Below are 12,496 nucleotides of genomic sequence, written 5' to 3' on the forward strand. Positions count from 1 at the left end.
TAAATTGTAGCTTGGCCCTCCATCCCCATCAGGCAACTGGAAGTTCATCAGGAGCATCACAGAACCATGGAAGAGCCCCAGTCCTCTCTACTTCACCCAGACTAAGCCCAGCAGACAATGCAACCTCACCAAAACTTGTCCTTACGTAAGTGGGTGAGGTAGACAATGAAACAGGAAAGGAATTTGAGAGTACTCCTAAAAACAGGCATCTCATGCTAATAGAAAGACCTATAGTGCACACCCTCTCTGCCTTGATGGGTATAGACAGATTTTTTGAAATTGCATTTGCCTGATGAATAGTATAATAGCAGCATGTGCTGTTGGCTTTTCTGCAGGCTCGGGAAAAATAATTAACTTGCCCTACTTTCAGACAGGTAACTGAAATGGATACCACTCTCTGAAGTTTTAATCATAATTTTCTATGGGGTCATATGGGAAACTGGGGAAGAGAGATAAAACTGTTTTGCACTGCTAATAAAGCACAGAGATTCTTTTTAAAAATAGGGACACTTTTTTAAAAATAGGGCATTTCGTTTGTAGAACTCACCTTTGAGACATCAGACAGATGGCGTATTGAACTCTTCTTTTCAGGAAGCAGTTCGATCTGGAACACAACAAAGATTTCAAGGCAAGGTATCACCTTTAGTGTAAACAAGAACGTTTCTTTTCTCTTCTTGCTCTGGATCCTTAACCTCAGAAAGCCATTTCTTTCTACTGCCATTTCACTAGCTGATCTAACAACGTGGCAAACTGCATCTACTCCTGCACAATGACTACAATCACATCACGTCAGTGGAGTTCTACCCGCGACAAAAGGTCACCCTGTTACTTCAGCACGTAGGTTGGTCACTGTCTTCAAGGTTGTTGGTTGTTTTGCTCACTTTTCAGATATCAGAAATGACAAAATTGTTAACTGCTTAAGCTGGAGATTCTTCCAATCCACTAGACTGCTATTCAGATCTGTTTCTTCAAATGGAAATTTGGAACTAAACGACGCAGCATCCGCTAAACCACTTGAATCAAAATTGTGGACTACTTGCTAATTCTATGTTTAAGTTGGTAGAAAAAAATGTAAAAATGATTACTGTATTTCAAATAAGCTTGTGCTACCACAGCTCTAAGTCCAATTTTTAGCAGCATCCGGTAAAAAAAAGTGTTATTCTAATGAAGAAACCCTGCAAATACAAACATTTTTAAAGTTACCTATGAAACATAAAATAACTAACTCTCTAATTTTATTATTCCACCAGGGCACTTAATTCTTTAAAAATAATTAAAGAAATCCAGTTCTTGTAAAAAAAAAATTCATACTATCATTATGGTTCATCTTCTCAGTCTTGCACAGTAATCTGGTTTTGTAAAAGTGAATTAATGACAGTAATTCCCTTGCTTCTAAACTAAGCATATATATATATATCTGACCTGAAAAAAAATAATATTCTCTTGGGTGATTATGTAATCATTTAATCAAATTCAGTACTTCTTTTCAATGAATATGAGGATTGTATTTTCACACATTCTTAGAAAAGCACAAAGATTAATCACTACCTGAAAAATCTCCATATTTATATATATATTTGCGTATCTGTATGTACACAGAAATGTGCACAACTGTAAGAAAAGAAGTAAAATTACACAAAAAGGCAACGACCCCATAAAAATTATTATAAAGTTTTAAAAATCAAGGGCTCCCTATTTCTGCCTGACTGCACTTGGAGGGATATGCTGCTTGGATACGATAGAAAGAAGCAGCTTTTGAATGGCTTTTGATTTTGTATTTTTACCCTCTGCCCTCTCTGTTATACCTGCTCTTGATTTCTTGCATTTCTTTTATGATGCAGAGTAGTAGCCCACAATTCACAAAAGCAAAATCAACATTGTAACATTAATTCATAGACTCAGATTTAGCTCCCCCTACCCCAGAAGGAAAGATGTCTTCAAAGAAAGTCTCCAACTATACAGCTTTCCTCATGAATGAGAAAATTCAGATTTTTGTTGTTAATGCTTTAGTTTCGGACCACAAAAATTCTTTAAAATTACCCCCTATCTCCATTGTTCTTTAGTAGATTTAGTTACCTAGTCGTATTTGTATGACAGGTAGTTGATACTCAAGGACTAAAATCCAGGCACATCTCTTCGTCTTCCTTTTCAATGTGGAATTTTCAGGGAAGAAAGAATACAAACTTCTTTCCTGCTCTTCTGTGCGACAGCTCATTTTCAGTCTTCACACTGTGATTTCCTTAGCTAAACAAACTACAAATTTTCCTTTTATGCTTTAATTCCCAAAATTACAGGATTTAAAGAAGTGATTTTTGCTTTGCCATCTAATGGAGATTTGTTGTAACAGGAAAAATAAAATCACAACAAAAACAACAAACAGGATTTGCTACATCAGCCAATAATGACAACAATTTATCTTTAGCTTCTTTATTTAAAATCAATTTATATATCAGTTAATTTCATCCATAAGAAACTGTTCTCTGATAAAATCCCATTGTATTGGACTGGCAAACCCCTAGCCATTTTTATTTAAGAAAATAATACACCGATGCCCCACAAATTATGATGGAGTTTAAACAGAAGTAGGTCTCTCTTTACTATATAATGAAGACAGTGTCATAGAAGTATATAACAAATCTATAGAAAATTCAGAAAAAAATACAGAAAAATAGAAGTTCATTATGGGTTTTGCCTTAATCCAAAATTATTTACTGGAAATAAAATAATAAAAAAATGCTTTTAATATAAATAAATACACGTTTTTATAGATGAAATGTATCTGAAACATGATTTTTTCTGTTTCAAAATTTCAAACTATGCACAAATTTCAAAATGATGGGCTATGTTGGCAAAAAAGTTGGTTACAAGAGTCTTTATTTTGCAAACTATACAGAAACAGTAAAAAATAAAATGCAGTATACTTTTCAATATCACATAGGATAAACATTAGATTTTGTATTTAATGCGTAAAAATTAATTCAAATAAACTGATTTTCCTTTTAGTTACTGATGGGAAACCAGTAATCCAGTTTTGAAATCATACAACCTGTAGTATTACATTGTACAGGTCAAGTCAACTTTATTGTGGGCAGAAAGCAATAGATGTGATATGAAGATGGTGGAGTCCCAAAATGTCTACACAATTAATTAACATGCTAACATAAATACAGTGATTAAAGAAATTTTCTCTACAGTCAAATCTTAAGTGCTACTCTACACAATAATTATGATCTAATCCACATGGTAGTTACATAACAATAGGAAAAAAAATAATCCATTTTCTTCATTCCAGCAGCAGTACCTATACTGGCATTAATTTGGTAATTGGGTGTGCTTAGCTATTGCCTAACAACCTATACTGGTATGCATGCTAAAATCTCTCTCTATCTCTATTTTGCAAGGCACCTTTACAATACTTTCGCTAAGTTTCTGCACTAGTAACAGAAAACAACATGAATTAAGATAAAGATGCAAAACTATTTCCTGAATTTAGAAAATAAAAGGTATAATTATGTACTTTTTAAAAACTAAGCTGGGGCAACTGTCAATGCTCTGAAATACAGTCATATATAAAGGTAATATAATTTTACTCCAATTTTTCCCCACGTTAAATATTTTATGGTAATCTGATTAGAGAGACGTACTGAAAAACAAAGGGTGAAGTAACGTTTGAGTAAATAACCACAAAGCCCAGACAACCTCGACATGAAAAAAAAAAGGTAGGTCAAGAAAATGTTTAATTTACAGAATTAGTGCTCGTCTATGAGACTGCTTTTGAAAAATCCTTTCAAGAACCTAGCCACGTCCTGTTAAAAAACATAACTCCAAATGCAAACACAAATGAGGACTCTGTTCATTTTCCCCTCCTGTTAATTTATCTCCTTACCTTTGGTTAATTAAAGGCTGGTAAGACGCTACTTGTGCATCAAAGAGGACATGCACAGGTCCAGGTAAGGGCAAATAACTTTTCACAGAAGTTTTAAAAAAAAAAAGACTGATCTTATAGTGTGTTTTCTACATTATATCATTTATATCTTCAGTAGCACATAACATTTTCTTCTTCAGGCTACACTTCCAATGTGTTTTCTTCAGCGCAAAGGCATTTAAAAACTCAAAAGCACATAATATAATTATTCTTATTTAAACAAAAAAGTCTATGACTCCAGCTGCAATGTTTGAAATAATCATACAAAATATACACATTTGTTAGAATCCTTTTGATCTTGAAGAGCAAAGGGATTTTGTGAAATGTCATATTGTGAATTTTAGAAAGGTACAATTCATCGACCCTCCTAATACCATCAAATGTATCCATCATGATCATCGTCATCATCTACATCATCATCTCCTTCATCTTCATCGTCGTCATCAATTTCATCTTCATCATTCATTATTTCATCATCATCATCTTCATCATCTGTCCAGTCATGGAAATCACCAGAAGCAAAATCCCCTGACGTCTCTAAATCAATAGCTAAAAAGGCATGATAGTTATATGAGAGGCACACAAACCATATCATACATTCATAGAATAATACGTACCATATTTATAGTGTCATATTCACAGGCATTCAAAAGAGATGCAAAATTCTTAGTTTCAGGAGAATTACTTTTTTTAAAAAAACTTTCACATAGAATATAATTACACAATAAAAACACTTTTTTTTTTTTTTAAACAGGAAATCCATATCAGAAGGGATGAATTTCCCAATTTTAACAAATGGAGATGAATGTTATGGACTTGCAGAAATATAATAAACTCCAGGAAAAAAAACCCCAAAAACTACTGTACAACTACCCAGAACTGGATTAGATGGAAAGGTATGTCAATTGCTATGACACTGATATGTGTTTAATTTACCCAGTATTTCAGACTATGCACCTCTCAAAGGAAGGGAAATGGCAATTAAAGCCTTGCATTTCTCCATTTTTGATGTCTTGGACATAAAATAAAAGTGGTATGGGAATTCCTGGAAGTTGCAGGGCTTTTTAGGGGAAAAGGGGAAGACAATGTGCTAAAAACTCTTGGGAATTCCTTCCAACAAAACAAAAAATCTAGCTGATTACCCAAAGAGATGTCACCAAGCATTTCAATAGCTGTTACAGGTAATTAATTTTCCCTAAGTTTACCTACACTATGAAAAGCACATCTATGAGGTCTATTAACAACTGACATAGTCATAAGGGTTGCAAACAACAAAGTAATAAAAATCACAAATTATATTTACATCAAAATCCATGTAGCTGCATCCCATGCCATACATTTGTGAAGGAATGTGGCCTGGTTGGCCATCAAAGCATGTAACATCTCCAAACTAAGTCCACAGAAGTTTCTTAACTTACCACATTCTGCCACACCGTTTGTTCTGGATCCTGTTACTTCATTGCCATATCTGTCAACACACCAACACTGCCCTACGCTTCCATGGCACTGACTTGGTTTGTAATAACCATCTTCATCACACAAGGGTATGTACTGCCCTGGAATATATACATATCAGATACAGACATAAATGCCTCTTGACCAATGTAACAATTACAGCAGAAACTACCTTTCCTGACTCCAGATTCTCCACTGACCAGTTTACTTTCTTCTGTCAGATTCAGTTAAGCAGCAGTGACTGATAAGCAACAGAGTACAGTGGATACCAGCTTTGGACTGGTTAGTCTTGTCCAAAATCTTTCATTCTGGACACTCATTTTATTTATTAGCTTCAGTTCCAATTATACTGTATTATATTATGTTATCTCACATTCCACTATCATACTTAATAAGTCAGTTTTCTCCCATTGCTCGTTGCTGCTGTTTTCTTTGTAGGCCAACCTCCCTATCTTCTACCCTTTTTCCCCTTCCCCTCTCCCAGGGTGTTGGTCTGTGGGTCCCTCCAATCCATTACTCAAAGAATTGGGCCCAACCAGCCCAAGAACAACTGACAAGCAGAGACATTATCATGGACTTATTCTGTAAGGCACTGGCTTTCCTAAGGCTGTATAAATCACGGTTTTTAATTTGGAAGGAAAGACATCTTTTTGAAAGAAAGTTAAAAAATGGAGAAACAACACTGCACAAAACATTTCGAAGTCTAGAGTTATTAGAAACCACTGTTGGCAGAAATACACTTTTGACTACTTTGGGTTAAGCCTTTCACTGCAGCTTTCACACTGAGGCTAAGAGTAAAACGAAGATCTTACATTTTAGTGATATTAATACAGTATAAACTGATTAACAACAAAGATTCCAATTGCTTAAAGAAGGATACAAGTAAAGGATCAGCAGACACACTAATTTAGGAGTGCCTTTGCCTCTCCACTCTATAACCATAAAAACATACTTTCTATTAGGTTAATAGAACAGACATTATATCTTTCAGTAGGAACAGTAATAAAACTAAGTTTAATAGCTTTCAAAAACTTCATAAATTTTGTTACTAGAATTTACTGTTCTCTATCTTTGTTGGATTAATATTGATTTTATGTTGCTGTTTCACTAGGATTATTTATGTAAGCAATAAAACCTTCAAAAGAATGATCTATGGCTCACCTAGGAGCTTCTTTCCTCCTTGCTGCTTCTGAATGTTGCTGAGTTCCGTCTGGCAAGGTGGGTCTAAAAGGACATGAAAAATGTTGAACATATTACATGGTATCTAGGAAGAAAAGCATACGACTAACTTCTCATGGTTTGCTATATTCCCTAACTGCTGATCTTAAAAAACAAACAAACAAAAAAAACAACAGATCTTGCCTTAGCAGTCACATTCTCAGCTCTGAAAGAATTAATCCAGCTCGCCACAGCTCTGGAATTAGGAAACTACACACAACCACGGATTTGAGCAGAAAGCAACTGCCAGTTAACCCAGCTGTAAGTGAACATCTGGTCACTGGTACTGATGATTTCAAAATGCAATAATGAAACAGTTACTCTATCATACCCTACTTCATCAGTATACAGAGATCAGTGTGACTGCAAAGCTTGCAAAAGTATTGGTTTAGATTGGTTAAGGGCTCTTAATTCTTACCCTTTTGTCTCTGTTACAAGTCATGTTTAAGTTCTGAACTTCAAATATGACATTAACTAAATAAGAATTTTCTTCACTGAAATTTGCAAGATTGCGGTTCTATTGCAACCCCAATTAAAGACAGAATTCCATGGGTATGAAGCTCTTTGTTTAGCAATCCAGTTTAAAACTGTGCCCAAACTTCAGATAAGAGACAGAAGAGGTAATAAGTTTTCCATTGGTCACAGCTATAGCTCTGAATCATTTCATTTTCTACTCTCTATAAAGTCAGAGTACGTTCCATGAATGGGAAGGAAATAAGACACAAACACATATCCATCACTGCTGAATAAATAAGTGAAGCTAAGCCAGTGAAGTACTGATCTTTGAATCCAGATATTGCATACACTGTGCCACTAGCACAAAGGCATTTCTCATTCTGAATCAGTATTAATGTTAGTGGCTTTACTCACATGTGTGTCTTCAGCTTAAAGTTCCCAGACTATATTCTGATAACATCTAACATCTCCACTAGAATCCCACATGCTATTAAGTTCATTTTTCATTTTAAGACTCTGGTTATTTGTAATAATCTTTTCCATGTAATTTACTCAAGGCTTCCTTGTGAAATGACTTCTGTCCACGCACACAGGAAACAAATCTAAGTTACTTTAAGATGAGTAAGATTGGCTTAGCTTTGGGCACACTAGCAAAAGACCTTCTGACCAGAAATCAGTCACTGTGTAAGCTAAAAAAAAAACACTTCAGTGGTCAAAGTCCAAGGCAGCCTTTCCTGAATTCCACCAAGTGAAAACAAGAATTCTCATCATGTAGTCAACAGAGAAAGAATTTGGGACGCAGCTGGGAGAAGCAGAGGATTCACAAAAGGGTGAAGGACTGACAAAAATGTAATATGCAAAGAAATCTTCCTTGTGGGAATGCTCAAACATTAGTGATAACTACACAGAGTAACAGGATCAAAAATAAATTTATGGTCAATGCAGAGTCTCATCATCTGGCCTGGATATACCAATAGGCTTTTGATACTATTAATGACATCTTATCTAACAGAATAAATATAAACTGCAAGACATCCATAACCGCTCATTAAGAACCACTTGTTAATTTTTCTTGGCTTTATACTTTAAGTGCTCTCTACATGTCTCATCCACTAAAAGACACATATAACTTTAGACTGCCCTCAACTCGAATGGTTACAGCCATTCACACAAAGAAGTCCCACAGACTAGAAGGATCTACGAAAGAAGATGGGAATACGCAGATGAAGAACAAGCCTAGCAAAAAAGATACATCTACTGTGTTCTATGGAAAAAATATATGTAAATTAGAAATGTGTTTATATATTTTATAAAAGTGATGGGCTATGCCTACAAAAACCCTTCAGTTACAGCTACAGATCATTGGCAGGAGAATTAGAAAAAAAAATAATACCACTAATCAAAAGGTAACAAGGCAATATGAGAAACCTACTTACTCACAATTCTTTATAGAAGCTAAGTCTTCAAGGTACACATTCAAGATTTGCTTCTCGGGATAAAGGTGGCAAAACTTTCTTAGCAATTAATATTAAAAACACTCTTGTGCTTAGAACTGTCAAAAAAAGTGGCAGGCTGGAAGCTCAACTGGTTTTTGTTGTAGTTCATAGCTCATAATTGTTCAACTCTCCCCAAATGACAATGTTTCATTTTCCATTTAGTTCCTGATTTTTGAAAAAGCTTTCTTTTAGGTTTCTGAACTTAATTCAATACAAAGCAGATTCAGTGGAAAACCAGCCTTGGGAGTCATGACCAAAGAAGATTTATTCTGTACAAAAATAATTGTTGAGTCTTCCTTTGAAATTGAAATGAACCTGACATCAGAAAAGTCTTTCTGACAGTCTGAATATAAACAAGAGACCTCATCATCTCCATCCTTAACCCATTTCCAGCAACGTGACAGGAATTTTCTGACAATATCACTGTGTTGTTCCAAGTGTTTTACGAACCACTTACTGGCCACCCACATTTATTCACTCCTCGAAGTGCTGATGTACAGCAGAGTATCTCATGTTATTAATACTGGACTTTGAGACATCAATATTCAGCTACGTCGAAAGGTGGTGCAGGGTTTGTATGATAAAGCTCTGGTTTACAAGAAGAGGTACGTTCACAGAACAATGGGAGGAAAATTGGTAGATTACACAAAGAATATCTAGGATACTCAACAGTAATGCCTCAAGGAGCTGCTGCTCAAACAGCGAGCCTTCAGCTTTCAGATCCTCTATCTTATTCAATTACAAAACAGATTTTCCATGCATCAAGTAGACAGTATTTTGCAGAGCCCCTAGTTTTTGACATTAAAGTTGTCACGTTGTGTCTTGTCTCCACTTGCAGTCAAGTACATATAATTGATCATGGACAACTGAGGCTCTAGCTATAGAGATTTGAAGTGGTCAATACTACACTTCGAGAAACCTTCCTGGGATCTCACTTATACAGCCCACATTATATCTTTCTCTCAAACCACCTACGCTCATATTTAACGCCCTGCAGTCTCAAGAGACTGATGCAACAAATAAAAATCACAACATTTAACCACTATTTTGCAAGACAAACTAGTTGTAAGGTCACAAAGTAGTTTTTCATTCCTGATAGGCAGAAGAGCTTGTAGGAAAAAGGCATCCAAGATAAATGCTGGCCTAATAGACCCATACAGAGGCCTGTAGTAAATCAATACTTATGTTCCAAGCATTAATATTCCCAGTAAAAGTGGGTACTCTCCTCCTCTATTTTCAAGGAACAATGCAAAAAAACCCCAAAACTTCTAATAATAATAGAGTACTAGAAGAAATAATCAACCTGTAAAAAGGCCAGTGAAGTGTCTCAGCATTCAGACAAGAAAGAAGTGTTAAATTAGCATCAAGGACCTAAGAAAAAAAGTTCTGAAGCACTTGCATCAATTTTAATTGAAATCAGAGGGCAAGAGGACCAAAACAGGTGGGAAGACAGCAGAGCACTAGCAAAGTCCAGGTTTTGAAGTACTGCAGAAATGCTAAGCTGCATTTACAGCAGGATAAGGCCAAGAAAAAAATGCAATGCCCTATGGGCATTCTTACATAGGCACTGAGCCCTTTGTAAGAAATTAAGCAGCAGCCAAAGTGGGACAGCTTTTACAGGAAGAACAAGACAGATGAGATTTGAGTACTGTAAGAAATGGCTTGTATTGACTAGATGTGAGTACTGAGCAGTAATGGGGCTAGTGTACTTTAACTCACCATAATAAACCTCATGCAAAAAGAAAGCAAACAAAGAATTGCAAGTAACTGTCTGATCCCAACAGTCATGAACTGATACAATGACTTAAGCAAAAATTATGGAATTAAGAATAGTAGAATAGAATTTCTATCCCAGTATGATAAATATCATTAACTAAGTTTCGTATTCACTTTAAACTTGGTTCATCAACACTTCTGTAAAACTGTAAACGTACCCAGAAAACACCTAAGTTCAATGAATAAGACAGTTGCCTTCATGATCTGAAGTCTTCTGTTAATCTCATCTTATTGCAGCGAACATCAAAAAGAAAACACTGAGTTTCTCTACCTACCCAATTCCTTACTATCTGCAAAGGCTTAGTAAAAGGCCTTATTTCTATTATTCAGTGAGGTGAAAGATAGCTAAACTTGAACCTGTTAAAAGATGCTACAATACTACAAATAATAATTAGAGAATTCAGTAAGCCACATACACTAGGAAGTTCTGACTGTTGTGCAAGACAACAAGAAATGACAAAAGACTACAAGCACTTTTTTCCCCTTACACCTTCAGGAAAAAAGACAGATTTTGTTGAGTGTTTATTAAGAAGAACTACGCTGTCTTCCAAAGAATAAAGATATTTATTAGGCTGATTTGGGGTTCTGTTTATTTGAAAGACAACCAAACAAAACACTCCATCTTCTTTACTTAAGAACAACTTTGCTAGGGTAATGTTTTATTGACTAATTTTGGTAGCAGTGCACTACTTTTAAAAATGAATATTATTCTACAATAAAGCAAGCAAGGTGCTTGAAAGGTTGTTAACTTTTTAGTGGTAAAACTACCAAAGAAAAGAAGGCAGTTACTGGATATCTAAAGAAGTGCAGCTTTATTTTTGCTCAGATTTACACAGCTGGTATACATAGCCTGATACACCTTTATTTCTACAGAAATCAGAGCCCAACCATAGATAGTGAATGTTAATGGGAATTTATCATGGAAGCTTTAAAACCATAAGATATACAAAAAGAGATTAAAAATTTCAAAAGCATTGAACAGTTTTTGGAGTTTTCCACCATATCATTACTCTTATCTCCTCTACAGTCAATACATGTAGAGATTTGGATCTGAGTTGCTATTTATCCCTTCTAAAATCCCCCTCATATTAGCAAGAAAATTGAATAGGCAACTCTGTCCAGTTTCAGCCAATATTTACTGAGTAAACTCTGTAATTCCTCACAAGTTGTTTGAATATAACTCATGTGATGACTCAGCTAAATCTAAAAATCAATACTTATACACTGTGTTTATTTGTTTAAACAAATCACATCAGGACATTAAAAAGAAAAATCCTTCCAGGCAGTGAAAAATCATCTGATTCTAGGTTCAAACGACTGAAAAAAAAAAAAAAACAACTTGATCCATAATGTTAATTCAGTTATTGTAATAAACTTCCAAAAAAGGAAAAACCCACTAAGATACCCTAGTTTAGCAATAAAATGTTTATTTTATAATGTAGGCAAAGTAAATAGGGAAAGTAGTAAAGTGAGTAATTTTGTTCTTTATTTTGGTCGTCTTCCTCTGTGTAAATACTGGAAATCAGCACGTAAAACAATACTGCTGTAAAAGCTTTTGCCACTCCTTTGTACTTTATCCTTGAATTTCCACCAAACTCTTCCCTTTAGCTTTTTCTTCCCCCCCCTTCTTTTTTTAGGTATTCACAATAGATCAAAAAGCTGCACACAGATTGACAGTACGACATTTAAAGAGCTTGTAGTTCACTGTAATAATCTTCCTACGTTAAAGAAAAGATGGAGCACTACAGTAACATCAGTCATACAAATATGCAGGCTGTTCTCATCTTTTACCTTGCTGTCTTTGAAAGCAGTAGCACCACTCATTGTTAGATATCAAACTATCCTTGTATGTGTCACAGGAATTGAAGAACGCCCTTGTGCATGGCTCATTCTTGTCAAGGTAAATGCTTCCAAGTTCTGACTGGTCCAACAACAGGTCGTAGTTGGTATCAAGCCTGTTGAACATCCAGCCCAGGGAGTCCTTGCAAATTGGCAAAATGCTGGTATCAAATCCTAGGAGCCAAAAATAAAAATAAGTCAGATAACAGGAAAGATAAAGCAGGTGCTGAGCTCAGCCACCACAAAGGCACGCTGTATCATAGAAACTGCTCCAGTGCTACGAGGATACAGTACATAAGCAGTGCATGCCATTGAAATTCCATGTATAAAT

At 35.3% G+C, this 12,496-nt stretch overlaps 1 protein-coding gene across 3 annotated transcripts in view; it reads right to left on the reverse strand.

Annotated features, from left to right (window-relative positions):
* Positions 1–2,431: 2,431 nt before the first annotated feature.
* SPOCK3 (SPARC (osteonectin), cwcv and kazal like domains proteoglycan 3) overlaps positions 2,432–12,496 on the reverse strand; it is a 153,133-nt gene continuing 143,068 nt past the window's right edge. For all 3 annotated transcript variants that reach the window (XM_090138488.1, XM_031613840.2, XM_090138489.1), the window contains 4 exons: positions 12,118–12,339; positions 6,542–6,604; positions 5,344–5,481; positions 2,432–4,474 (listed from right to left, as the gene is read on the reverse strand). In XM_090138488.1, the coding sequence (XP_089994614.1) occupies positions 4,302–4,474; positions 5,344–5,481; positions 6,542–6,604; positions 12,118–12,339 (596 nt within the window). In that variant the 3' untranslated portion in view covers positions 2,432–4,301. The remainder of the gene's footprint in view (positions 4,475–5,343; positions 5,482–6,541; positions 6,605–12,117; positions 12,340–12,496) is intronic.

Source organism: Phasianus colchicus, chromosome 4, assembly GCF_987193195.1.
Source record: "Phasianus colchicus chromosome 4, bPhaCol1.hap1.1, whole genome shotgun sequence".
Classification (NCBI taxonomy): Eukaryota; Metazoa; Chordata; class Aves; order Galliformes; family Phasianidae; genus Phasianus; species Phasianus colchicus.